The sequence below is a fragment of the Talpa occidentalis genome, unplaced genomic scaffold, assembly GCF_014898055.3.
Source record: "Talpa occidentalis isolate TD23 unplaced genomic scaffold, MPIMG_talOcc4v2.1 talOcc4.13, whole genome shotgun sequence".
Taxonomy (NCBI): domain Eukaryota; kingdom Metazoa; phylum Chordata; class Mammalia; order Eulipotyphla; family Talpidae; genus Talpa; species Talpa occidentalis.
In genome coordinates this window covers 47,754,600-47,780,541 of record NW_023601322.1, presented here as the reverse complement: position 1 = coordinate 47,780,541, position 25,942 = coordinate 47,754,600, and the positions used below count along the sequence as shown (strand labels likewise).

The 25,942-nt window shown below is 39.4% G+C and overlaps 1 protein-coding gene across 4 annotated transcripts in view; it reads right to left on the bottom strand.

Annotated features, from left to right (window-relative positions):
- PTPRM (protein tyrosine phosphatase receptor type M) overlaps positions 1–25,942 on the bottom strand; it is a 796,148-nt gene that overhangs the window by 559,718 nt on the left and 210,488 nt on the right. For all 4 annotated transcript variants that reach the window (XM_054694205.1, XM_054694203.1, XM_037508822.2 and 1 more), the window contains exon 2: positions 22,505–22,627. In XM_054694205.1, coding sequence (XP_054550180.1) covers positions 22,505–22,627 — 123 coding nt within the window. The remainder of the gene's footprint in view (positions 1–22,504; positions 22,628–25,942) is intronic.

Sequence of the window (25,942 nt, the reverse complement as noted above, 5' to 3'; positions counted from 1 at the left end):
CTTGATCTTGACATACAACACCAAAAGCATGATCCATAAAAGAAAAAAAAAAAAAAAAAAAAAACATGAGTCATGTTCTCCATTTTACAGATAAAGAAATTAAGGCTCAGAAAGGTCACATGAGCAGTCATATAATTAAAAGGCAGGAAAGTCAAGGAGCTCTTAACAACTATGCACACAGCTACCTTCCTAATGTACATTTTGCAGAGCAGAATTAGAAACTACATCCTTAATAGACTCTTAAAAATATTTCTGAAAGCTGGATACAACTAAATTGTGGCTTGGGAATTATTTCTTATCTCAAGTTGAAATATTCATATGGATTTGTGGGATGTCCTTTGATGTTGTCCATGAACAATCTATAGGAAGAAACCTCAGGGATCAGCTATGTAGATAACTTGAACATAAATTAACAATTATATTCCTGGAAAGAAAACATTTTTATTTTCAACAATTAAAAATACTGCTTTTAATATTATTTTAAAATGTGACTGACCATCTTCTAAAACTGTATTGTGTTTCAGTTGAGCAACAAAGTTATAGGAAGCACAGTCCATATAAGGAGATGTATGAGCCCCAGGAAATTGAGCACAGATGTCAGAGTGATGCTAGGCAGGAGAGTAGCAAAATCATTCCACACTATGTAGAAGAAAACAGAAAGGAAGAGAAGTGCCCTGGAGTTTTCTGATATGGAAAGAGAAGCTAGAACTCTACAATTGACCACTTTTCCAGGTCAATGGTTAAAACTGATTTTGGTATTTTGAATCAGGCCATACAAAGAATAACCTACAAAAATTATGCTGACTTGCTGGCTGCTCCCCTCAGTAGTGTATTTCAGTCAATTTGCCTGTTCTGTTCCCTACTCCGTCGCTGGTGAATCCTCTCACCTCCCACACCTACGGCCTATACCCCAGCTCTTGTATGCATAAATAAATAAATCTTTAAAAAAATTATGATGATGTAACCTATAAATATTTCTTGGTATCAGTAACTTTAAATTATAGGTTAGCATTTTGGCTTATGAGGAAGATCCTTCAGATGTATTAAAAATCTGTTTACTCTAACTATTGATTTTTTGATAAATATATTATCCAGAGAGGTTATATGCAGCGGTTTCCCTGGAAAAGCTGACATTTGTTCAATGATATTTACTTTACTGAATTAAGTAGCAATATATGTTCATATATCTTTGCTATGTGTAGGAAATTATCTTCTCAGAGTGAAGGTAAGAGAATGTCTATTTTATAGAAATGTTAGGGTACAATCCAATATAACGCTTAGGAAAAACTAGGTTATAAGATCTAGTAGTTATCATCAATTCTTCATTGACTTTTATAGCAAAACACCACAAAGCTAAAGTTAATTCTAAAAACATTATTATGGTTAATTAATTAGATTTTTTTAAAGACAATGCTCCTTTAAAGAAAACAAAGACATCATTATATTCAATCTCAAGTGATATTCTTTTATAACCATTTACCAGTTCCATGGCCTTTTCTTGTATAAATCTGCTAAGGCCAAGTGTGCAGAAGCTTTCAACTGGTCATCAAATGGCCTTTTCTTCTTCCTCCTAGGCATTCAACTGAACTGTGCCCCCAGCTGTCCTTGTAGGTTATAGGGGCCAAACAACTTGATTCTCTCATTTCCAGACCTGGTCCACAGCAACCTCCCACACGGTTCCTCCTGGACTCTCTTTTCTCATCCTGATGGCCACTTGAGTGAAATATAGGGATGCATGCTAAAGGCAGAGCCCTTTTCAAACTGGATAATTGTGTAAAACAGGGTTCCCAACACCAAAACCTCTAACCTTCAACCACTCCTGATAACTATTTGAATGGAAAATGAATACCTGTAGTGTTAAAACACAGAAATTTGGGTATTTACTTAATTAGTATCTAGTGTTAATTTAAGATGCAAGTTTTTGTATTCTATTAATTCTTGGCTAAACACAAAGAACTTTATTTTCCCTAGAAAACTCTTTAATTTTAAAATAAGGATCTATATCATAGCACCCAATGAATTTGGATGTGTCCTATCCTCAGAACTTATTTAATAAGCCAATAGTCATGTGTGGAACAATTATTTCATTTCCTCTTACAAAGATGTACAAAGTAACTGAAAATGTCTCCCATGAACATAATTATTTAGCTTGGAGGACAATATATTTGTAAATTGCATCTTCAAATTATAGAGAAAGCCTGAAAATAACAGTAAAATATGCTAGACTATTAGCTCTTTAAAGAGCAATGCCTTTGGTCTCACTTAGATATTTTATTTACTTGTTTGGATGGTGAGTGTTTTCTCTTTATAGTTTTTTAAGAATTTTTCATTTCCAGTTATTATTGTTAGCAGCCACGTCCATGAATTACCTAAGGGTATTTTCTTTCTTTTCTTTTTAATGTAGTAGAAGGAAGTTCATCATCTTAAAAAATCACTGTACTTAAGAATTTTTAAAAAGGGGGGGGGGCTCCCTGGTGGTGCAAGGGGTTAAGTCTCAGCACTATGAAGATATTGGCATACACTGCAGCACAAGTTCATCCCCCAGCCAGGGAGCTAACCCACATGGGGCAGCAGACCTCCCCTGCCATGTCTGCTGCTCCCCACAGCAGTATATTTCAATAGATCTGCCTGTTCTGCTCCCCACTCTGTCTCTGGTAAATCAATCTAACCACCTCACACCTCTGACCTACACCCAGCTCTTGTATGCAAAAATAAATAAATCTTTCGGAAAAAATAATTTAAAAAAATCTACCTCAATAATTAGAAATAGCAAGAAAGACAAGAAACCCAACAAATGGCTTCACAATTATTTTTGAAAGGTTTACTGAGTTTGTTAAAGATAGTTTAGAGGTCTTGTCTACCCTCATTTTAACTGAATAGCATAAGTTATTTAAGGAAGAAAGAAAAAAAAATCACTTGAATGAGGAGACCCCTTGAAACTAACAATGTTTTAAAATCCCTCTCTTTGTGTCAATACTCTCTCTACTCTCCTCTCTACTCACTATGCTGATGTCAGAAAATCTGTGACTACAGATTACCCTGTTGGTTGAAAAAAAAAAAAAAAAGTGACCTCTGAGAATTACACTGAATCAAAACATGGGCAGGCTGTGACCTGCTAAAGGACCACAAAGTAGTTAAATCTGCTCCCCTGGAGTTCAGGAGGTTTTCTGCTCTTTGCTATGCTGTGGTTATGTCATAAAATACATGTATTGTTTTTACAACTGGGGAAGGTCACTAATGATAAAGGCCTTAATGGAACACAATAATAAAAATTCTTAACTAGGTCAAAGGAAAGAAGTGCAGAGGGCATAAAGACACCTGGGGTAAGAAGCAGAAGACCCAGTAAAAGAGCTAAGAATTGCAGGTCTCCATCTGCTGGAAGACTTAAGAAATTGCATAGATTAGAAAGTGTGACTTGGCCTAAATGCTTATTTAAAATCTTATTAATGATAAATAAGAAAACAACACAACTTTGTTTCAGGGGTAAGAAAATACAACTGGCCATACCAGTCACAATTATATATTTCAGTCACTTAAAGCTTAAAATAAGACAAATGACATGGTATTTCTGTTTTCTATGTCAGGCTAAATAAGATGTAATTCAAATACAGGCATTTTATGAAGACCACTACTCTTTCTCAGTGAAGGCAGCCCCTCCCTACATACAATTCTATTTGAGAAAGGCGAAGGAAGTAGTTTCAGCCTCCAGGGAACAGCTATGGGTGCCAGCTACAGCAAATGGGCAGATGGCCACTTCTGGCTTTTGACTCTATCAAGCACTAGGGAAAGTGTTCTCACCTTACACGGGACAGCAAATAAAAGAGCTTTGTTAAAGCAAGTCCTAGGTTTCAAATACTACCACAATATGTGAAAAATTAGTACATGAAAATTATTTCTTAGAAATTTTCATTTATTCCATTCAATGTATTATTCTATTTTATTTTATTTTTTTAAGGTTTTTTTTTTTTTTTTTTATAGAGGCATGTTATTTATTTATTTATTTGTTTGTTTGTTTGTTTTGTTTATACACGCACTGGGTACAGTCAGAAACGCGGGAGGGTGAGAGAATTCACCAGAGCCAGAGCAGGGAGCAGAGCAGGCAGTAGGACCGAAGTACACTGCTGAGGGGAGCAGCAGGCAGCAGGAGAGGTCTGCACGCCATGTGGGACCCTCCTCCAGTGGCCAGGGAGCAGCTGGAGCAGAGGCTGCAGGCAGCTTTGCAACCCAGAGCTCAAGCGCTGCGCCACCGGGGAGGCCCTATTATTCTATTTTAATACTTAGTCTTTTTGTCAACTAAAGCCTCAGACTTCTTGTACTTGAGTTACCCATGATGCCCTCGCTATATCATAAAATACAAAAATAGTGCTGTCCACATCTGGTGATTTTTGAGCAATTATTGTAAAAAATAAAGAAAATTTCCTAGGGCTAGAATGACCCTCAGCTTCTGTCTTGTTCTTTAAACTTAAGTATTATCTGTAATAAACCAATCTATAACGATCACCATATTCCCCTGACAACTCTCTCCATGGTTATATTAACATTAAACTTGGAAAATGTTTATCTATCATGCCTTTTAAATATTAGCAAATTCTGTGATAACTCCTATCTTTGGAAAGAAATGCATTATCTTACATAATGGGACTATTAATGGGAGATGTGTGACTTGTAAATTCACCTATGGGATTTGTTATCAATTCATATGTAATTTCTATCAGACACATTTTACAAGTCTCTCTGAATAATGTTCAGCCATCTTTATATCATTTTGTCACTATATTCTTCATAATAAAAGAGGTTGTGCAATAATTTTATCATGACAATACATATGACAGTTCCACAGTTTAAAATCTCAGGAGCAGGGTATGGAATGAAATTATACAGGTTCACTCATACATGAATAAGTTTAAATAATTCACTTTATACAAACCCTCTGCTGTTCAGACAGTCTACACCCAAATAATTCAATTATATGAATATTAATTCTACTTTCAAATTTTTTACAGCATTGAGATTTCATAAGCTGAACTTTCATAGCCACAATAATGTGGCTTCATACAATGTAATTTTATGTGCAAGATTTCATTTGTTGTCTAGTAAAATGAGTATTTATTAGTATAAGAAAAGAATCATGTTCAATAATTGAATGGCTTACACTATCTTTATTCAAAAAGAAAAATTAAATTATAATACTCTGAGAAATCTCTTTTTCTAATATATCCAAAATCTCATTCTCACCTTTATCTTCCAGTCTTCTCTGAGCTTTTAATTGAAAATCACTGAGGTAGGCATATCATGTAGGATGGTCTAGAGTCAGCAGACCTGAAAGTATCCAGGGTCTCATGAAATCCCCAAAACTCTTTCAGAGAGTCCTCTAGTCAAAATTAGTCTTTGCCTTTATTTTTTCCACTTTACTCTTATATGTTCACAAGTGTATATCCTTGCTCTGACAGGTAATGGAATTAAGCTTATTATGTGTTCTAGGCCTTAAAAATGTCTGTTTTAATTTCTAATCCATACAATACAAATAGACATTGTATTGTAACCCTTTGGATGAAAACCCTTTGGATATTTCAAATATATCTATATATTTTTAAATATTTATTTTTATTTATACAAGAAGTGGGGTACAGGCCAGAGGCACAGGAGAGTGAGAGGAATCATCAGAGACAGAGTGGGGAGCAGAACAGGCAGACAGACCAAAGACACTGCTGAGAGGAGTAGCAGGAGAGACAGGAGAGGTCTGCATTGTCATGTGGGTATCTCCCTGGCCAGCCAGGAATCGAACGAACCCACACTGCAGATGCTGCAGACAGCTTCACAGCACTGTGCTCAACCCTCTGCACCATTGGGGAGACCCACAAAATATATAAATTTTTAAGATTGCAAAGGGGTACTAACACGAAAGTGTTTGAGAACCATTCAATAAACAACCCCCCCAAATCTCAATGGCATAACACAAGGAAATTTCTCTCTCATTCAAGCACATGCTCCTGAAGTTAGCTTGTGACAAGGGCCCTGCAGTGTGGACTGTAGTCAAGACTGGTGTTTTTTTCATTGCCATTTAAGTAGCAGGAACCTTTAAAAGGAGATAGTCTTAGTAGATGACCTCCATAAGAGAAGTCAAAGAGTTTTTGCAGTGACTGAAGGGAGGTGAGGAGCCTGAATTTGCCTCTGGCTTTGTCACTGCTACCACCTGGAAAGGGCACCAAAAACCCTGTGCCTGGTGCCTTCACTGAACTATTTGTTGGGCTGGGCCAAGGGCTCACCAAGAGCTATTTATCTGCTCATTCAGCATCGCCTATGGTACTATTGCCTTTGTTGTTGTCTTGTTACAGAGCAACCCTGATATAAAACGGGTTTTCTGACTGTGGGTTCTCACCCACACCCTTAAAGGGGACTTATTAATGCTAAACTGCAGACACACACAAAAGATTGATAAAAGGTTTATTTACAAGGGAAGGGGGAATGAATAACTCAGGGAGAAAAAGAGGGCGATAAGTTCGTAAATGTGTCCTACCCGTTCTGCTGACCTGGAATCCCAATGACCCACCGAGCTGGTGAAAAACCAAGCGCACCTCGTGGCCAAGAGAGAGACCCCCAGCCACATGGCCAGTTAAATACTCCAACAGCGAACATAGTTGCTTAACTCTGCCCTCAGGTCCTGCAAACTTCCCTTTGGTGGTCATGGGATTTGTAGTCCCCAGTGTCTTGATGGAGTGGGGGTGGAGTCCACAAAGCCTGTATGGATTTTACTCAGGGCATCCTTTTCCCCTAACAGTTGCTCCAGAATCCAGTGCTACTCATCCGGACTTTCATACTACGGCTGCAGGCTGCCATGCCTGTGAGCGCCTCCAGCTACTACCATGAGTTGGATGCCGTATCTCACATGCTCCTGGCCCTGTTGATGGAAGATGCCATCTTGGATGAGTGGCCTTTTGTTTGGGACTTCTGGACACTGTGGACTCTATCTAGGGTTAGACAGCCAGCCATTTGTGGCCTTAGTAACTCTGTTTCCCCTGTTTGTTAAATAAACCCCATAATTGTTGTTCTCTGAATCTGAAAGGACTTGTAATTGTGCGCACAGGTGAAGAACCCACAGACAGTGATTTGTCCTCTATTGGGCACTGTCCTCAGATGGTTACAGCACCAAAACAATTTTGCTTCAAGCTGAGAGTATGTTGTGTGTTTGTGTAGAGTCAGGAGAAGTCATTTCTGCATGTCCTCAGTCGCCCACGCTAAAAGCATCTAAATGTTTCCCAATCACCACAGCAGGAAAAGGGGTAAAGGACACAGTAATCTCATACTGGTTCTAGAAACTTCTACCTGCAGTAGATACATGTCATTTGCACTCACATTTCACCAGCCAGCTCAGGTGTGGCCCAATCTAAATCACAGGGGACAGGGACACACAATCTTCTCAGGTTTCACAAAGCAGAAGATGAGAGCAGTTATTCAACATGCTGCTGCCTCCCAAAAGGCTGCTTCTGGCAGCTAATCTCTTCCCAGCATCTTTTACACCCTCATAACCAGTAATTTCTGGGGCCTCACAGAACACATTTCAGGAAACTTGTGGGAAATTATTATTTAAGTATGAAGTATAAAAGTCCACATATTTAATTTTTTTTGAAAAACAATCGAGAAACATCAAATCTGAACAAAACAGTACACACCTGACAAACGCCTACGATACACTGCTATTGTGTAAAGAGAGCACTCTAAGACCTTTGTTTAACCAAACTATAAAACCAATTATTTATAATGTGTGCCATTAACAAATGTCCAACACATTTCTATAAGAGCAAGATGCAGATCAATTCGAACCCATTAAAATTCCTGTCTGAAGTGACTCACCCGGCCCAACTAACAAATTCACATGTCAATGGTGGGACGACCTAATGACCCATCTGCTGAAAAATACAAACTGTATCATTTTGTTTTCCAAATAACAAGCATTGATTGCAGTAGTAGAAAGGTCACTTGTCATCAGCTCAGTCATTGACCTGCTGGCAAATTGCAGCCTGTCACTCCACAGTGAGCCAGGACCATCAGAAAGAACTAAGGCAGGCTGTATTTGTAGACCACAATTTAGGGAGGTAACACCATTTTCACAAGGTGTGTCTCTAACAGGAACAGGGCCAGTTAACAGAGAGGAAAGAATCAAGAAAAAGAATGACAATAAGAGATATCATAATTTTGCAAGATGAACCAGAAACCTATATGATTTATATTCGCCTTAAGCACAGGATCAAATCCAGTCTATGAATCCAAGTCTTTTTTTTTTTTTTTTAAGATTTATTTATTTATACAAGCACTGGGTACAGTTAGAAGCGCGGGAGGGTGAGAGAATTCACCAGAGTCAGAGTGGGGAACAGAACAGGCAGACCGACAAAATATACTGCTGAGGGGAGCAGTGGGCGCGGCAGGAGAGGTCTGTCGCGCCATGTGGGACCCTCGCCAGTGGCCGGGGATTGAACCGGCACTGCAGAGGCTGCGGACAGCTTCGCAGCCCAGTGCTCAACTTCTGCGCCACGAGGGGAGGCCCTGAATCCAAGTCTTATGTGAAGAATGTCAGTATGTTGTACATTGTCTATGGGTAACAGAATCTTTCAAGTACCCAGAAGTAGTCAGGAAAATCAAAATGAAGAAACAATCACATATTAAAAACCTAAAGCATACAAATAAGGAAGGGTCATTTGAAACATTTTCTGTGACATCCTCTCTACAATCATAACTCTATTCATATGCTACCCCATGTATGCAATTCAGACACCATATAATCAGTCGTCTCCATTTGTCCACCCACCAGATCTGGTTGTCCAGTGACAATTAATTAAATAGCCATATTTATTTCTCTTGCATTCACTTAAGCTTTTAAGTATTAATTTAAGATATAATTTGTCATAATTTCCTAGAATAAGGTATCAATCAAATATGCATTAAAGGCCACTTATTTAAAATAATGAACTGCATAATCATTTCTGTGGGGATTCCCAAGAAATTCTGTATGGATTTTTCTGTATTCAGCCCCATATTATGGACAAGATACTAGTGAATGCAAGCATGCATCCAAAAATAAAATTTAATAATTCCTTATGCACTCCTTACAAAGTTTCAGTTAGTCACCAAAATATCCACCAATAGGATAAAGATATTTATACTTGATACACCCACTAAGGCATAAGATCACAGCATGAAGCATCTGTCCTATTTTAGAAAGTCCTAAAATAACATCCCTGAAGTTAGTCTCTGCTAATCAGTCCATCAGCACCATTAAACCTCTCCAGTCAAGACCAAGGAGTAATTCTAACATGCTCAGAAAGGAAAAGTATGGGGTCTTCTAGGTTTTTAAATAAATTTTCAAGGCAATTTGGCAGAATACATTTTGCCTAAAATGCACCATGGATAAAAATTATATTGGCATGACACTAAATTAGTATACCTCACTCATGTGTCTTTTGTTTCCCATTTATATTGCAATTTTTGCTTAGTTTCAAACATATAGAAGGGCCTCCCTGGTGGAGCAGCGGGTTGAACGCAGTGCTGTGAAGCTGTTCACAGTCTCTGCAGCACAGGTTTAATTCCCAGCTGGCCAGGGAGAAACCCACATGGCGCAGCAGACCTCTCCTATCTCGCCCCCTGCTCCCCTCAGCAGTGTTTTGGGTCGTTCTGCCTGTCCTACTCCCCTCTCTGTCTCTGGTGAATTCTCTAGCCCTCCTGCGCCTCTGGCGTGTACTGCAGATCTTATATGTATAAATAAATAAATAAATAAATCTTTTTAAAAAATCAAAACTATAGAAGAGTTGAAAATGTAGTATGATAGTTATATCATCTGTATGGAACAACTGTGAGGACATACCATATTTTCATATATATAATCTGATTCTCCACATACACACACACACACACACACACCTTTTTTTTTTTTCTGTACAGACATGCAGACCTGTATCCCTAAATACTTTATGATTCACCTAAGAACAGAGCATTCTCTTTCATACACAAATGTACTGTGGTACTTATTTACTAAATCAATTTCCTTATTATATCTTCTCCTGATACCCCATTGTAAGAACTTTTATTTTTTCTCTATGAATACACAGTGATAATTTTATGTTTTCCTTCCTTTCCCAAAAATCAACAGTCTAAACACCTCCTTGGTTCTCATTTTTCATCATCTCACATGGCCTCCCACAGTCCCTCAGGTGCTACTCCTCCTCAGCAGGTGATGCTTATAGTTCCGCCCTTCCTGCAGCTTCCCCAGCAGACTGGGAACTGCCCATGCTCTCCCACCCACTGCTCTTTGTCTCTGCACAGGTGTCCATCTTTCTGAGGGTTCACCTGCTCTGGACTCACTATTTTCTACCCACCCTCACTGCCACCTCCTCCTAGAGGCACTCTACTGCCCTCATCCAAGCAAGGGCTTCTGTCTGGGCAGTCCCTAGCCCACACCAGAGCACTCACCACACCACACGTTTTTGCCTCCTGGGAGACAGAGCATAGCACCATTAGATTCCTTTTCCCAAAATAAACACCCCAAAGTGACTCCACACATCTGGTGCTCCAAATCAGGGAAGGAACTTCATTTCTTTCTGCTCTTATGGAAAAATGAATAACCTAGGCTTAATTAGCTCTTATTTAAATTCATTCAATTCGAAAAAAAATAATAAATTTATTCAATTCGGTGATTTCGTGGATCATGGAAAGTCCAGAAGGCACTCAAAAAGGCAAGCAGGCCTGTGGTGATTTGGTGTGACACACCGCTCATCTGTACCACAAGCAGGAATGAATGTGTACCCAGAAGACTAAAGGACTGTCTCCAAGAATCAACTCAGAACTGTTTACCCTTCGCTTGACCCTTCTCTTGCCAAAGTGGGCTCCTTCATTCTAATAACTTGGCCTAGTGCAAAAATGCCTTGCTCTGTGAACCAGCACACAGGGCACAGGATGTGAGAGCTGACCCATAACTTCCTCAGGCTGGCTGTAGTGACCATAACTGGCCCCAGCACCCGATGTCTCCCCAATACCTCTCACACCTCACCCCATTCATATCCTGCAAGATTTACCTCAGTTGTTGTGATTGGGCAACCCATTTTTCTGTTACTTGCTTTCACATAAATCTTTTGTCAATTTGTATACTTTTACAGGAAATTAAGCAAGAAGTCAATCTGTTTTCAAAACACATATTTATATATACAGGCTAATTTGTATACTTTTAAACAAATATTTATAAAAGCAACTAAACCACTGTCCTAAGATTTTTCTAACAGTTTCCTTTCAATCAAGACAGCAATTTAGAACAAATTTAGAGAAGAATATTTGTTGAACACTATGCAAACTACTGAAGTAAGTGGTCATGCTTGCACTGACACCCTTGAAAAATTAACTATTAAAAATTAAGACACTTCAAAAAAAATAACTGCCCAGATCTCTGAAAGTCATTGCATCATTGACTGGTTGAAAACATTATGCCAAGTGAAATAAGGCAGACAAAGGTCAAATACAGCATGAGTTTACTTATATAAGCATACAGAGTGGTCAAAGTTGTGGAGGAAGAAGTAGAATTACAGTTGTCAGTGGGAGGGGAGATGTGAAGTTAGTGCTTAATGGGTGCAGTCTCAGTGTGGGAAGATGAAAAAGTTCTGGAAATGGATGGTGATGATGGTTGCACAACTATCTGAATGTACTTCATGGCACTCATCTGTATATTTAGAAATGGATAAAATGGTAAATTTTGTTTTCACTTCTGAGTAGAATATACTGATGAGGCTACACACAGACCTGCGCTGGTCCCACACAGATCACTGATCTGATTTTTTTTTCATTATCATGTAAAATTATTTTTCTAAATCCTGTAATTTAGAAGCTGCTGACAGTATATATTCCCAGTTCAAATTTTGTTATTGTGTCTCATCATTTACTGTTTAAAAGATAATTGGTAACTCATTCTAAGCCTAAGGTGATATGAGTAATGTAGGACTGAGACATGAGTAACTATCTTACATCCAGATGTCAGACCCGCGAATCACCAGGGGACACGTAAATAAGATACTCGGGACAATAAAGCTGTTTTCAGCTTTCCCTGACATTTTTTTTCCCTGATTTCATTTACTAGAAATAACTAAAATCAATTAAAATAGTGCCAAATAATTTAATGGTCACCGATCAAATAATTTTGAGTTACATTTTAATATAAAGTTAAACTTGATCATAAACAAAATATGTGAAATGCATACTACAAAGTCTTCAAACCCTACCATTCTGACAAAAACATTGTTAGTATTTTGATAGCATCATATGATTTTTATATTCACTTTTGTTGGTATGATGTGTAGCATTGATTTATATTTATATTAGAGGGCCTCCCCTGGTGGCGCAGCGGTTGAGCACTAGGCTGCGAAGCTGCACGCAGCCTCTGCAGCGCCGGTTCAATCCCCGACCACCGGTGAGGGTCCCACATGGCACGACAGACCTCTCCTGCCGCACCCACTACTCCCCTCGGTGTATTTCATCAGTCTGCCTGTTCTGTTCCCTGCTCTGGCTCTGGTGAATTCTCTCACCCTCCCGTGCTTCTGACTGTACCCAGTGCTTGTATAAATAAATAAATAAATCTTAAAAAAAAGTGTTAAATCTAATATATATATATATATATATATATATATATATATGTATTAGAACATTCTTGCAACTCTGGGATGAATCCCACCTGATCATGATGTGTAATTCTTGTGATGCCCTGTTGAATTTGAGTTGCTAGGATTTTTGCTGAAAAATTTTGCATTGATGTTCATTAGGGATATTAATCTATAATTTTCTTTTCCTGTGTTGTCTCATCTGATTTCAGTATTAGGATAATGTTAGCATTGTGAAATATATTAGTGAATATTTCTTCTTGTATTTTTAAAAACAATTTGAGCAAGGTGGGCATGAGCTATTTCAAAATTTGCTAGAATTCATCTGTAAAGTCATCTGATCCTGGGCTTTTGGTTTTTGTAAGATATTTTTTTTTATTACAGTTTCAGTTTCCATATTTGCTATTGTTTTGTTTGGTTTGTTTCTTCTTGGGCTAGTCATGGTAGATTTATGTTAATCTACAAATGTATCCATTTCTTCAAGATTATCAAATTTGTTGGCATGTAATTGTTCATAATCTCAAGATCTTTTTATCTCTGTGCTACCTATAGTGAATTCTGCATCTGATTATAATAATTAATATTTTCTCTGTTCTTTTTTTTTTCTCTGGTAGCCTAGCAAAAGGTCCTTTTTGTTTATCTTATCAAAGAACCAGATCTTAGTTTCATTGATTTTGTTAGTCTATTTTAATCTATTCCACTTATTTATATTCTTGTTTTTATTATTTCCTTCCTTCTATTAACTTGGATTTTACTTGTTTCTCTTTTTCAAATTGTTTTTGCTGTGATGTTAGGTTGTTTACTGGGGGTTTTCCTTGCTTTTCATGTGGGTCTATATTGCAATTATTTTCCCCCTTAAGACTATTTTTACTGCATCTGTAGATTTTAGTAATGCTATCATTATTCATTTTCAAGGCACTTTTTAATTTCTGGTTTGATTTTCTCTTTTATACAATTAGCTATTAAGCAGCATGCTTTTAATCTCCATGTAACCGTAGTTTTCCTTTTTTGTTCTCTTACAGTTCTAGTTTTATAGCATTATGGCAAGAAATGATACTCAATATAATTTCAATCCTTCAGTTTTATTGGCAATTTTCTTCTGGCCCCAGATGTGGTCCAGTCTTGAAAATGTTCCATGTGCACTTGAAAAAAAATGTGTATGCAGCAGTTTTGGGGTGAAGTGTTCTTTAGAAATATTAGATCTACTTGGTCTAGCTCCTCACTTAAAATGTTTTTTTTCCCCTCATTTATAATTTGTCTTATTGATCTGTCCATTCTAAGTAGGGTATTTAGATCCCAAGTATCACTGTGTTGTTACCAATATCATTCTTTAGTTCTGTCATGTATTGGCTTATCTATCTCTGTGTATCACTTGATCTACATATATTTATGAATGTTTTCTCTTGTTTTATTAGACCCTTTATCATATGGTGTCCTTCATTATCTTAGCAACTTTCTTAATTGAAAGTTTTTACTTCATTGAAAGTAGAGCTGTTCCTGATTTTTTTTTTTTTCTATTGTCATATGCTTGTATGATTGTCCTCCAACTTTTAACACTGGAAGTCTATGCTTGTCTTTGTTGGTAAGCTGAGTTTCTTATGAGCAGTAGAGAGCTGTACTTTGTTTTGAAATCCATTCAGTTGCTCTGTATCTTTTGACTGGTAGTTCAGGCTATTGATACTTAAATTGGTTATTGAGATTGATTATTATTATTATTATTGAGATTGATTATTGACTACTAAATTCTTATTGCCTTTGTTTATGGTTTTTTATTTGGTTTTATTTTTGGTTTGTCTTGTCTTATATTTTTGAAGGCTTCTTAATTATATTTTAAGTTATATTTCCTTGTCTTATGTGTTATTTTTTTTTCCATTTATGTTTCTAGTGGTGTTAGAATATGTGAGCTATTTTTGTTGAACTATCTGGTCTCTGGCTGGTTCTAGTGGGCCACATTGTTGCTTTCCTTTTCCTTCACTATTAAGTAGTTTGTGTGTCTACTGTATTGATATTCACTGTTCTGTTGCTTTATAATAATCCCTTTGGGTTTTTCTATATATGTTCTTTTAGTTTTTTAGTTCTTTCAGTTTTTCAGTATTTATTTATTTTTTATATTTTTACATCAGTTTTCATTTTTGCACAATGTATGCATTTTCATCTTGGTTATAATTCCCATACAATTCCCAGCCCCCCTGGTTCTGATCCTACTCCCTTCTCATCCCTGTAGTGTATCTCTGGTTTATAGTTGCCTGTTGATTTTGATTTTTACCTTATTATAATTAGTCTTTTTCCTGAGCCCATATTGGGTCTTCAAAATTCCTGCTATAAATTAGACCATCCAGATCCAGTCATCTATATTTGGGCATTTGGGTTGTTTCCATAGCGTACCTATTGTAAATAGTGCTGCAGTAAACATAGGAGTGCAGATGTCCTTTTGAATTAATGCTTTTGTGTCCTTTGGGTAGATACCTAGGAGTGGAATTGCTGGATCCTATGGAAGTTCCATTTTTAGCTGATTGCAGAACTTCCACACAGCTTTCCATAGTGGTTGGACCAGTTTGCACTACTTTAAATATTTTAAGTATTTCTTTTCATTCCTTGCATGCTTGTAATATTTCTGTTTCATTATTCTGTACCTTGGTGCATGTCTGTTTGGTATTATTTTGTTTGTAACTCTTTGAGTCTATTGGATCACAATTTCTGATACAAATTCCAAATAGAGGTGGTTTTCAGTGATTATTTATTTTTCTGTGTCATTCTCTTTTTCTTCTTCTAATACCGTTTCCCCCCCATGATATGAATTTTATTTCTCTTTAGGTAAACTGTCTGGAGAGCTCTAAAACTGTTTTTATTTTTTAAAAGATTGTATTTATTTATTTATACAAGAACTGGGATACAGGCCAGATGCAAGGGAGGGTGAGAGGATTCACCAGAGATAGAGCGGGGAACAGAACAAGCAGACTGACGAAATACACTGCTGAGGGGAGCAGCAGGCGTGACAGGAGGGTCTGCTGTACCATGTGGGACCCTCACCAGCCGGCCAGGATTGAACCCGGCACTGCAGAGGCTGCTGACAGCTTCACAGCATGGCATTCAATAGCCTGTATCACGGAGGAGGCCCTTAAACTGTTTTCATTTTTAAAAATTTTTGTCTATCTTTTTCTACTCTTGTCTTCACCAATATTGTTTCTGAGCTATTCTCTCCACTGCTACTGTTTCTGTTATTGAGTTCTTCGCTTGTATTTTTTTATATGCGCTATAGTGTTTAACGCTGTTAATTTCAGACTATAGCTGTCTTATATTTTCATAATCTTTATTTCATTATTGTTTTATATCCCCCACTGTTTTTTTTAAGTTCCATCACCATTGCCATAAATGTTGCCCTGAATTCTCTCATCATCATGCTCCATAATGCCATTGAGTCAGGGATTTTTCAGGACATTTCGGTTCTTGTACTAACTTATTCCATCTCCTCATTTGATATTTTGTTTGGGTTTTGATAGGGATAGATTTTCAACTATTGTTTTTGCATATATAGGGTACTGGCAAGGGGCAGTAGGTATATAAGAAAACAGGGCACAGGAATCAAATGATCACCTCCAAATGATGACTCGCTAATTTGAACATTCTGTTGTGAAGCTTTTCTTTGTAGGGGGTGGAAGGGGTTTGGGTATCTCATCCTGGGCTTCAGCAGTCTCTTCTATAGGGAAGTCCAGGTGCTCTGCTCTGTGTTAAGAGTCTCAGATTCAGTAATCCTCGATCTGTATCCTTATATCTGCCACTCTCCAGGGATGCACCATCTATCTGTCCTGGGTACCTGCTTGTACACCCCTTATCCATTACAGTCCTGGGTCTTAGGAGCCCAGATACTGGTGTGTGTCCAAATCAATAGCTGTAGGGGGCTCTATACCACAATAGCTCCTCCTCCTTCTTGTGGGTTCTATTGCCCCATTATCTCTCTAAATGAAATGGGGTTCATTTAAGGTTTTTCCTGGTGTTCCTATTGTACAAGGTCTAGTTTTTCCCTCAAGGGTGTTTTTTTTTTTTTTTTTGGCTTTGTTTTATATCAGTTTTGTTGTGAGTTTGGAGGAAGCAAGGGGTGCTGTGCCTTCACTCTGTTGCCACTTTGTCCAAGTCCAAAAACTTTGTTAGTATTTTAATGAACTTCTTTCAGCTATTTATTTTTTTAATCCATTCAAAAATCATATGAAAAGCTGTATCTTCTGTTCCTCATTTGGTATCATTTACAAGGGAAAAAGAAAACTTGCCCACTTCACATCTAAGCAATGAATTCACACCAAATTGTTCCTTGAAAAGTATGTATATGGTGGACAATTTTTGAGATTAAGCAAGACCAGGTGTGAGGCTGAGTTCCTGAAATGGATTACTTGTCTCACCTGATCAAAACCCCTCTGTGTCTGAATGCTTTCCAAGGCTCTCAGGGGCTGTGAGACTGAGTGTCCACTCTCTCCAGCTGAACTTGCTCCTGCTTTAGTCTTTGCTCCTGCTCTTCCTTCTACCCAGATTGTCCCTGACTGGATCGCTATGTCTGTTCTCACTTACTCAGTTTGCTCCTCTCTATATTCCGATTTCTTACCTGACTTATATTTTTTTTCACAGTCCTTAGCGGCACATCCAATCATCACTGCTTGCATTTCTCTGCTTATCTTCTGCCAGCCTGCCTGCACCTTCCCCATGAAATATAATCAGCAGGAGGACAGAGACTCTACTGCTATAGATCTGGCACTCACAGTCAGGCCCACGGTGGTCATTCCACAAATATCATTAACAGTTTATGGAAAAAGTGACTAGAAAACCTAGAGTTTAAGAACCTATCCAAGGTCAATAGTTAAGAAGTGATAAAGCCACTGTCTCACCAGGGTGGGGCCTACAGGCCTCACAGTGGATAGCTGTCATGTACATTTCGAGACAATCACAGTAGGTGCCACTGGGATAAAAACTATCATCCCCTTCTCGAGATGCATGTGTTCAGATCACTCTGAGAAGAGTGAGAAGATCACTCCACAGAACTCAGAGCAAAACTGGAAGTTGTTTCTCTTTCTATAATAAGCCTGGGACAAGATTTAACTTCTCTGAACTCTGTCTCCTAAGGTATAAAATGAGAATAATGCAACTCAATCCCCCAGGCTCATCATGAAGATAAAATAACACACAGCAAAAAACAAGTTTTATTTATTGCTAAGTGTTATTTACATATGACTTTGTGTTCTAAAAAATGATCAGAAATCACTGCACTGCCACTTGCATGAAATATAGAAATTTTTTTGCTCATTTTAATTTTTTAAGAGACAAACCAGATAGGAAATGTAAATTTGATGCTATAGTGTGCTGCATCTGAAAAAGTGAATTTTGTATTACCTTTTAAATATTCACTCCAAAAAAGTCATTAACAAGAGTAAACAGGGTCTCATAGGATATAATCTTTTAGTAATCCAAGAACAATTCTACTAAATTGAGCATGTAAAGTCCACCAGGGAGGGTGTCTTTATTTGACTCACTCAAAGATGAATCCCAAGCATCTATAACAATGCATCTGCAACACAGCAGACATTTAATAAATATTTGTAGAATGCTGACAGATTCAAAGAATGAATGAGATAATTAGACAACTGTCTGACTATTCTGTGCCAAAAATATTACTCACTAGATCCACATTGAAATTTAAGGGGAGAAAATATCTTGTCAATTCCATAGTCTTCTTGTCATTACTCACTTAGCCCTAAGTAAACCCTGATGTATAAATGACTAGACAAGTCTTACCTAGCATGAGAGAAATACTCCTGATGAATGCACCCAAAGAAAAACATGTAATTCCTTTGTCTGTCAAACTATCATCTTTCTCAAATGTAAAATAGACTATGTAAATATTTGCAAGCACTTTTTCTACTTTAGGGGTCATCACACTAAAGTGCATGTTATTCCTCAAGCCCAGGACTTCTATCTCTCTGCCTTTCACATGGGCACCAAAAAAACACCTAGGGTATCTCCATGATCAGCATAACCATCATGCCCTATTTTACAAAATGTTAAACTGAGACACAGAAAACTAAAAAAACTACCTCTGCCAGAATGCTATACTACCTGGAAAAGTGTTCAGAGAATTGTATTTGCCCAGCATGAGGACCCAAATTCACTTAAGTACACCATTTTTAAAAGTATGATATCTTAAGGCAACTCTGGGGGATAATGTCAATTTTATGACTATCAAATGTCTATGGTTAAAAGCTATCTTTACATTTTTAACATTATGGGTAGATTTATTGTTTTTTTAATAAAATTGGGTCACATTTTCTTGTATGTAAGATAGAGATTTGCTAAATATTCATTTTATAGAATTGGATCACTGTATTACAAACTTGATACCTTAATAAAACATAAAAATATCAGTCATTGCCAAGCTGTATAGGTGTTTTTACATCATAAGATACTTCTTATTTTTAAGATTTATTTATTTTTATACAAGAACTGGGGTACAGGCCAGATGTGTGGGAGGTTGAGAGGATTCACCAGAGACAGAGCGGGAAACAGAACAGGCAGACTGACCAAATACACTGCTGAGGGGAGCAGTGGGTGGCAGGAGAGGTCTGCCTCACCAGCTGGCTGGGATCGAACCCGCACTGCAGAGGCTGCAGACAGCTTCACAGTGCTGCGCTCAATCACCTGTGCCACCAGAGAGGCCCATAACATACTTCTTAATCTACTCTGATAATTATACAATGTATTGTAGTATGCACAGTGACAAAGAAACAATGATAATATACCAGGTTCTTGGGCTCAAAGTAGTAATCCTTATGATAAAGTATATGAAAATTCCTTACCACTAATGTAGTTCAGTTGATATCAAATGAACCACACGCTTTACCAATAATGATTATCATAGTTTCACCATCAAGAAAACTGTATGGTTCACACCGAGCTGCAAAACTATAATCTACTATAGATATTGGCTTCAAATACAACAATTTAAAGGTATTTAGTACTGATTTGCCCTAATTATATATTTCCAGAGCTAAGGTCACAGCCTACAAGTCGCTATCAAGTAAGCTTGTATAAAGCTCCATACTATATTTAAAAATTTTAAATGTGGCTAAAAATAACCTCCATATGAAAATACAGATAAACAAACCCTATACATTGGATTGTCAATTTCAAGAGAGATAGAAAAATAAAATTACACTTTTAAAGTAAATATTTTTCTAATATAGTTTCTCACTACCTTAAATTTTAAATTCATATTGATGGATTACTTGCTTATTAGAATCACAATAACCCCAAACAGGTTTTGGTACTAAACAAAGAAAATCATAATCCCTTTCAGTAGGTAGTAAGTTTATAGAAAAGACAGAGAAAATTCCTAATCCACAGTCTGAAGGTTAGGATGGACAGCACCAGGCACTGGACCAGACAGCAATGGAGGTGGCAACAGTGGGAGGTGTTGGACACAATCCTATACATCATGTTAACAGTTCTTTGTGAGTTGTTGGGCCACACTAACAACAAAAGGCTCTTTGAAACACCAGGCTGGGGCTGTGCGTGCTCCTTTCTGGCGATGTGAGAGGCAGGGTCGGAGGGCAACAGTGGCCTTTGCAAAGCTCTTCAGCTATTCTGAGAAGCTTTTTAACTTCTCTTCCTTTGGGGGTTAGCTGCTAGATGCTTCTTTCTTCTTTGGAGGTTAGGAACAGAGTGTCTCCAGAAATAGTCTAAGTTCCAAGCTGGCGTCTACTATGCCTTATACCCTCTTTCAGTGACCCTCCCAACCTCACCCCACAAGTCTGACTGGACTATTTTCAAGCCTAAGGCTGACTGAACCACTTAACAACCAGCTTATAGGTCGCACCTGATCAGACCTATCTATGATCCAGACACCAGTCTACTGCCTGCAGCTGAGGGGGCCACAGTGCTGGAGCTGGCCCAATGGGCCTTATTCTCCTCACTGATGCCTAAACCATGGACAGTATGCCCTGGGGAAGCATGGGAGGGAAACCACTGCTGTGTGCCACCACTGCCATACTCTGCCTGCAGCCTGAGCCCGTGGGGCGACTGGTGGTGAGTGGTAAAATGCCCACTACTCACCACACCTGCACTAACCGCAAGCAGCTTCTGAGACCAAGTGATGGGGGAAGGACTACCAGCAATTCCTATTGTTGGTAGAAACTGCTTTTTCAAGGGCTCCTGCTGCTTAGGCAGCGGTGAGAAATTCATTCTTGCCCTGTAGCCCATGAGCTGCAGGGTCCCGGTTTCAAATGTGCAAATCTAAAATTTTAAGATGCTATCCATCACCACAGCCTAAAAAGGGTTTCCTAAAATGATCAAGTTCCAATCTGATTAGAATTCACTAGTCACCATCTTTTCATTCTTTAAGATTTATTTATACAAGAACTGAAGTACAGGCCAGAGGTGCGGGAGGGTGAGAGAATTCACCAGAGACAGAGTGGGGAGCAGAACAGACAGTCTGAAAGCACTGCTGAGGGGAGCAGCGGGTGAGACAGCAGAGGTCTGCCGGGCCATGTGGGGATCTGCTGGGCCATGTGGGAATCTGCTGGGCCATGTGGGAATCTCCATGGCCGGCCGGAAATCTAACTGGTGCCGCATAGGCTGCAGACCGCTTCACAGTGCTGTGCTCAAACCGCTGTACCACCAGGGAGGCCCCATCTTCTCATTCTTACTTCCACAAAGAATTCTTCCTGGGCCTGCCTGGTGGCACAGCGGTTGAGCACTGGGTTGCGAAGCTGCCCACAGCCTCTGCAGCACAGGTTCAATCCCCAGCCACAGGGCAAGGTCCCACATGGCGCGCAGACCTCTCCTGCCACACCTGCTGCTCCCGTCAGCAGTGTACCTCGTCAGTCTGCCTGCTCTGCTCCCTGCTCTGGCTCTGGTGAATTTTCTCACCCTCCCGCACTTCTGACTGTACCCAGTGCTTGTATAAATAAATAAATAAAAATCTAAAAAAGAAAAAAAATTCTTCCTGTTGTTCAGTGGACCAAATATCTTTGACTCATTATGAAATCTACAAAGCAGCTCTACCTTGGAAAACTATGCCATATGTGGATCATTTTATCTTCACAATACTTCCAAGATCACTGGCATCCTTTCAGATCTCCAGAGATAGCTAGTGAGCCCCAAACTTGACAAAGTTTAAATTGCTTCCCAAGGTCTCCTAGTTGTGATGGAGACTCTGCTGTGCACCCATCCCAGGTCACGCAGGTTCACTATGAATTTGGGCAGATAGTTAAAGGAACCTTGGAACCCTCAATAGATTCTTAAAGGCCTTTACTGTTGAATCCAGAGAACCAGGTAAATAGTGGCCTCCCAGCCCCCGCTTATCTCTGTGCTTGCATGAATTTGCTCTCTCAGTCTCGCACCATCTGGCAGTAGCCTCGCTTCACAGTGATGATGCCCTTTTATCCCCTCCCTTCTAGGCCCAGGTGTGTGCATTTACACATGCACATGTCCCTACACTCTAGGCCCACATGTTGATAATCATCAGCATCCATTCCCCTCTCCCCAATGTCCCTCTGCCCCTGGCATCCACTGTACCAGTGGGAGGGCATAAAAAGCCTGATTCACTTTATTTAGCCTACATTTTGTCATGTGAATTCTCCAGCTGGAGCTCCATCCTCTAGTCACATTTGCCAAAAGAGACGTGCACCTGTTTGCCATATCTGCTTCTTGGGAAAGAATCAATTGGCTAACACCCATTCATTTAGGTCAGGTGTACCCAAAAATAAAGGAAGTAACATTTGATTAGATTTTAAAGGAAGGTACATAAAAGTAAGGTCCTTCAATGAACACTTACAATGATTAAGACTTTTCTGCACCTTTGATTTTCAAAAGAAAACTTAAAACTAAAAGCAAACCTGATGGCATCCATGGGTCAGAAGTCGGCTTGGTCAAGGTGTTCACCTGCTCCCAGTTGAAATCATCATCTTCAGCTTGGCTATACCCACAGGTGCTATAAGGCTCATCAAAAAGGCAACCACCTAAAATGTAAAAGATTGAAAGATAACATAAATAACGACCAGACAACTGGAATAAGCTATTATGATTGCAGGTACCGTACACCTATTTGATGCAAAATTCAATCGAATTTGACTTTTTTGTTGTTTTCAGGAACTGTGGATTATGACTGTATTATGCCCATGTTCAGCACAATCTAACTATTCACATGCCTTAACCATATTGCTATACTGTGTTGTTTCCTGAAAGGATCTTAATATTTGCATAATTCAATTGAAAGTTAAGACCTAAGCAAATATTTAACTCACATATCCCAGAATTATAGGAATTTGGAATAACTGATATTGTGTTAAAAAATTTGATATAAATGCCTTAATCATTTGATGAGTTTTAATAGGAAAAACAATTTTTCCCAAAAATTAAAATATAGATGGTTTCACCACAACTCTGGCACAATAGCAGAGTTCAAAATGCAACAGAGGCCACGGACATAGCTTGCAAATATTTTCCTAAGGATTATGGTAAGTCTAACACAGAAACAGGTTTCACTTTAATATACTGGCAATATAAGTTCTCAAAATTAAAACAGATTACATAAAATGTTTTATAGTCTCTGTAACATGTAAAGGCAAGAATAACTTCACAACAAAACATGTGGTAAACATCTGCTTAACTCTGGCACTATAGAAGACATGTAATTAAATAATCAAATAATTTTTTAAAATGCAGCATATATAAAGCAATTCCATTGTTTCAGCATCTGGGAGCATACTGAGAATTTTTGGCCCAACCTTTCCATTCTTTAACTGTTTCCTGTTGCTTTGAATCACTGCATTATTAAGTCTTTTCCCCAAAGTTTTACATTGCAAAAGTGAATGATTATTACAGGGTAAGTGAAAAAGTATCAGGCTTTTCTGTTCTCCCACTATTAGGATTGATGATGGAGCGGGCCTGAATGCATGCCTGATGGCAGGCACCTGGAGTAGAGTGTGGGTAAGCGTAAGTGGATACACCTGTGCTGAGAGACTGGGCTTATAAGGGTGGCATCATGGGGACACCAGTAGAGCACAGAAAGAGTGAAGACTTGCTGGGGGCTGGGAGGCCTGCCAGCCTCCTGGCCTCCCAGAACTCTTGCCTGCTGTGTACCCAGTAAAATTCCAATAAAAGCCCAAAAACCCACTGAAAGCTCCAGGACTCCTCCTTCACCAGTCTGCTCAGGTTTCATAGAGATCTCGCCCTGCAGCATTCCTGCCGCTACAATTATGTTGATCATCGTAATTATGATGAAAATTCTACCATCCATTATAATGACTTTCCAATGATAACAATTAAGGATTCTGGTCAAGAGAATACAAAAATGGGCCTCCCTGGTGGCACAAGGGTAAAGAAGCAACCTATAAAGCAATCTGCAGCCTCTGCTGCATGAGTTCAATTCCTGGCCAACCAGGGAGCAACCCACAAGGCACAGCGGACCTCTCCTGACTTGAGAGAAGAGGTCCACTGTGCCTCAGCAGTGCTCCCCTCAGCAGTGTATTTCAGTCAATCTGCCTGTTCTATTCCTGTAGGGTAAGGAAAAATGTCAGGCTTTTCTGCCCTCCCGCCATCAGGCATAGATGATGGATCCTTGTGGTCCTGAATGCATGCCAGATGGCGGGCACCTGGAATAGGGTGTGGGCATAGGTAGATGGGATTCACCTGGGCTGAGACTGGGCTTTTAAGGGCGGCGTCAGGGGACGCCAGGAGAAACCGAGAAAGAAGTAGCAGAAGCCGAGAGAGAAGCAGAGAACACCGGAGAGCCCAGATAGAGTGAAGACTTGCTGGGGGCTAGGAGGACTGCCAGCCTCCCGCACCCCCCCCCCCCGGCACCATTGCCTGCTGTGCACCGGGTAAATCCCAATAAAAGACCTGCAAAAAGCCACTGAGGACTCTGACTCCTCCTTTACCCAGTCTGCTGGATAATAGAAAACCTGCACCATGTTTGTTTCTGGCCCTACAGTTCCCCACTCTGTCTCTGGTAAATCCTGTCACTCCCCTGCATCTCTGGACTGTACCCCGGCTCTTGTATGCATGCATGCATGCATAAATAAATAAATAAATCTTTTTTAAAAAAAGAAAGAATACAAAAATAAGATTATTATTACACTGTCTCCAGTGTGTGTGCAGGTGGCAAGAAAATAAGTAAAATAGCACACAACCTCAGAGGTAAACAGATGTTAGAGGCCAGCTGGTCAACTTCCATCCAAATGCTAAAACTCAATTCTACAACCTTCTAGACAGACAGTTTCTAAATAGATGAGGTCCCCACATGTTAGTAAAGCAACCCTCCCATGTAGAAAATTCCCCTTGAAAAGGCCCATGCTCTAATTCTTGAATTGTATACTCATTTATCTTAGTTCTAAACACTGGAAAAAAAATAGTAAAAAAAAAAAACAACCTCAGCTCTATGGAGGGAAGATGATTATTTGAAAAGGCCTGTTATGTTCCAAGTCTTCACTTCTCCAGGCAATATATGCTTTGCTGCCCTCAGTTCCCGCCTGTAGTGCCAGCAAGGCACAGTGCAGGTTCCCTATGATCTGGTCAGATGGGTAAGGGAGAGTTCTGGAGCCCCCAGTGGCTTATCAGGCTTTTATTGAACTTTTTTTTTTTTTTTAAGATGCAAACACACCTGAGCCAATCATTAACTTTTAGTTTTTTTGTTTGTTTGTTTATTTAGTTATATATTTATACAAGCACTGGGTACAGTCAGAAGCGCGGGAGGGTGAGAGAATTCACCAGAGCCAGAGCGGGGAGCAGAGCAGGCCGAAGGACTGAAGTACACTGCTGAGGGGAGCAGCGGGCGGCAGGAGAAGTCTGCGCGCCATGTGGGACCCTCCTCTGGTGGCCGGGGTGCAGCCGGGGATTGAACCGGCGCTGCAGAGGCTGTGGGCATCTTCGCAACCCAGCGCTCAACCGCTGCGCCACCGGGGAGGCCCTTTTATTGAATTTTTTACACCACAGGCAGGCAGGGGCCCAGGGACCGGGAATCTTCACTCTTTCTAGGGTCTCTGGTGTTCTCTCATGGTCTCTGCTTCTCCTTTGCTGCTCTGCTGGTTCTGCTCTCATTCTGCTGCTCTCGTTCTTTTCTCTGCTCTTTTGCTGGCATCCCTGTAACGCCACCCTTATAAACCCAGTCTCTCAGCCCAGGTGCACCCACCTATGCAGCCCACACCCTACTCCAGGTGCCCGCCATTAGGCATGCATGTCAGACCTCAGGGATCCATCATTAATGCTAATGTCAGAAGGGTGGAAAAGCCTGATAATTTTTCACTTACCCTACACTGCTACTAGAAGGTTTTCAG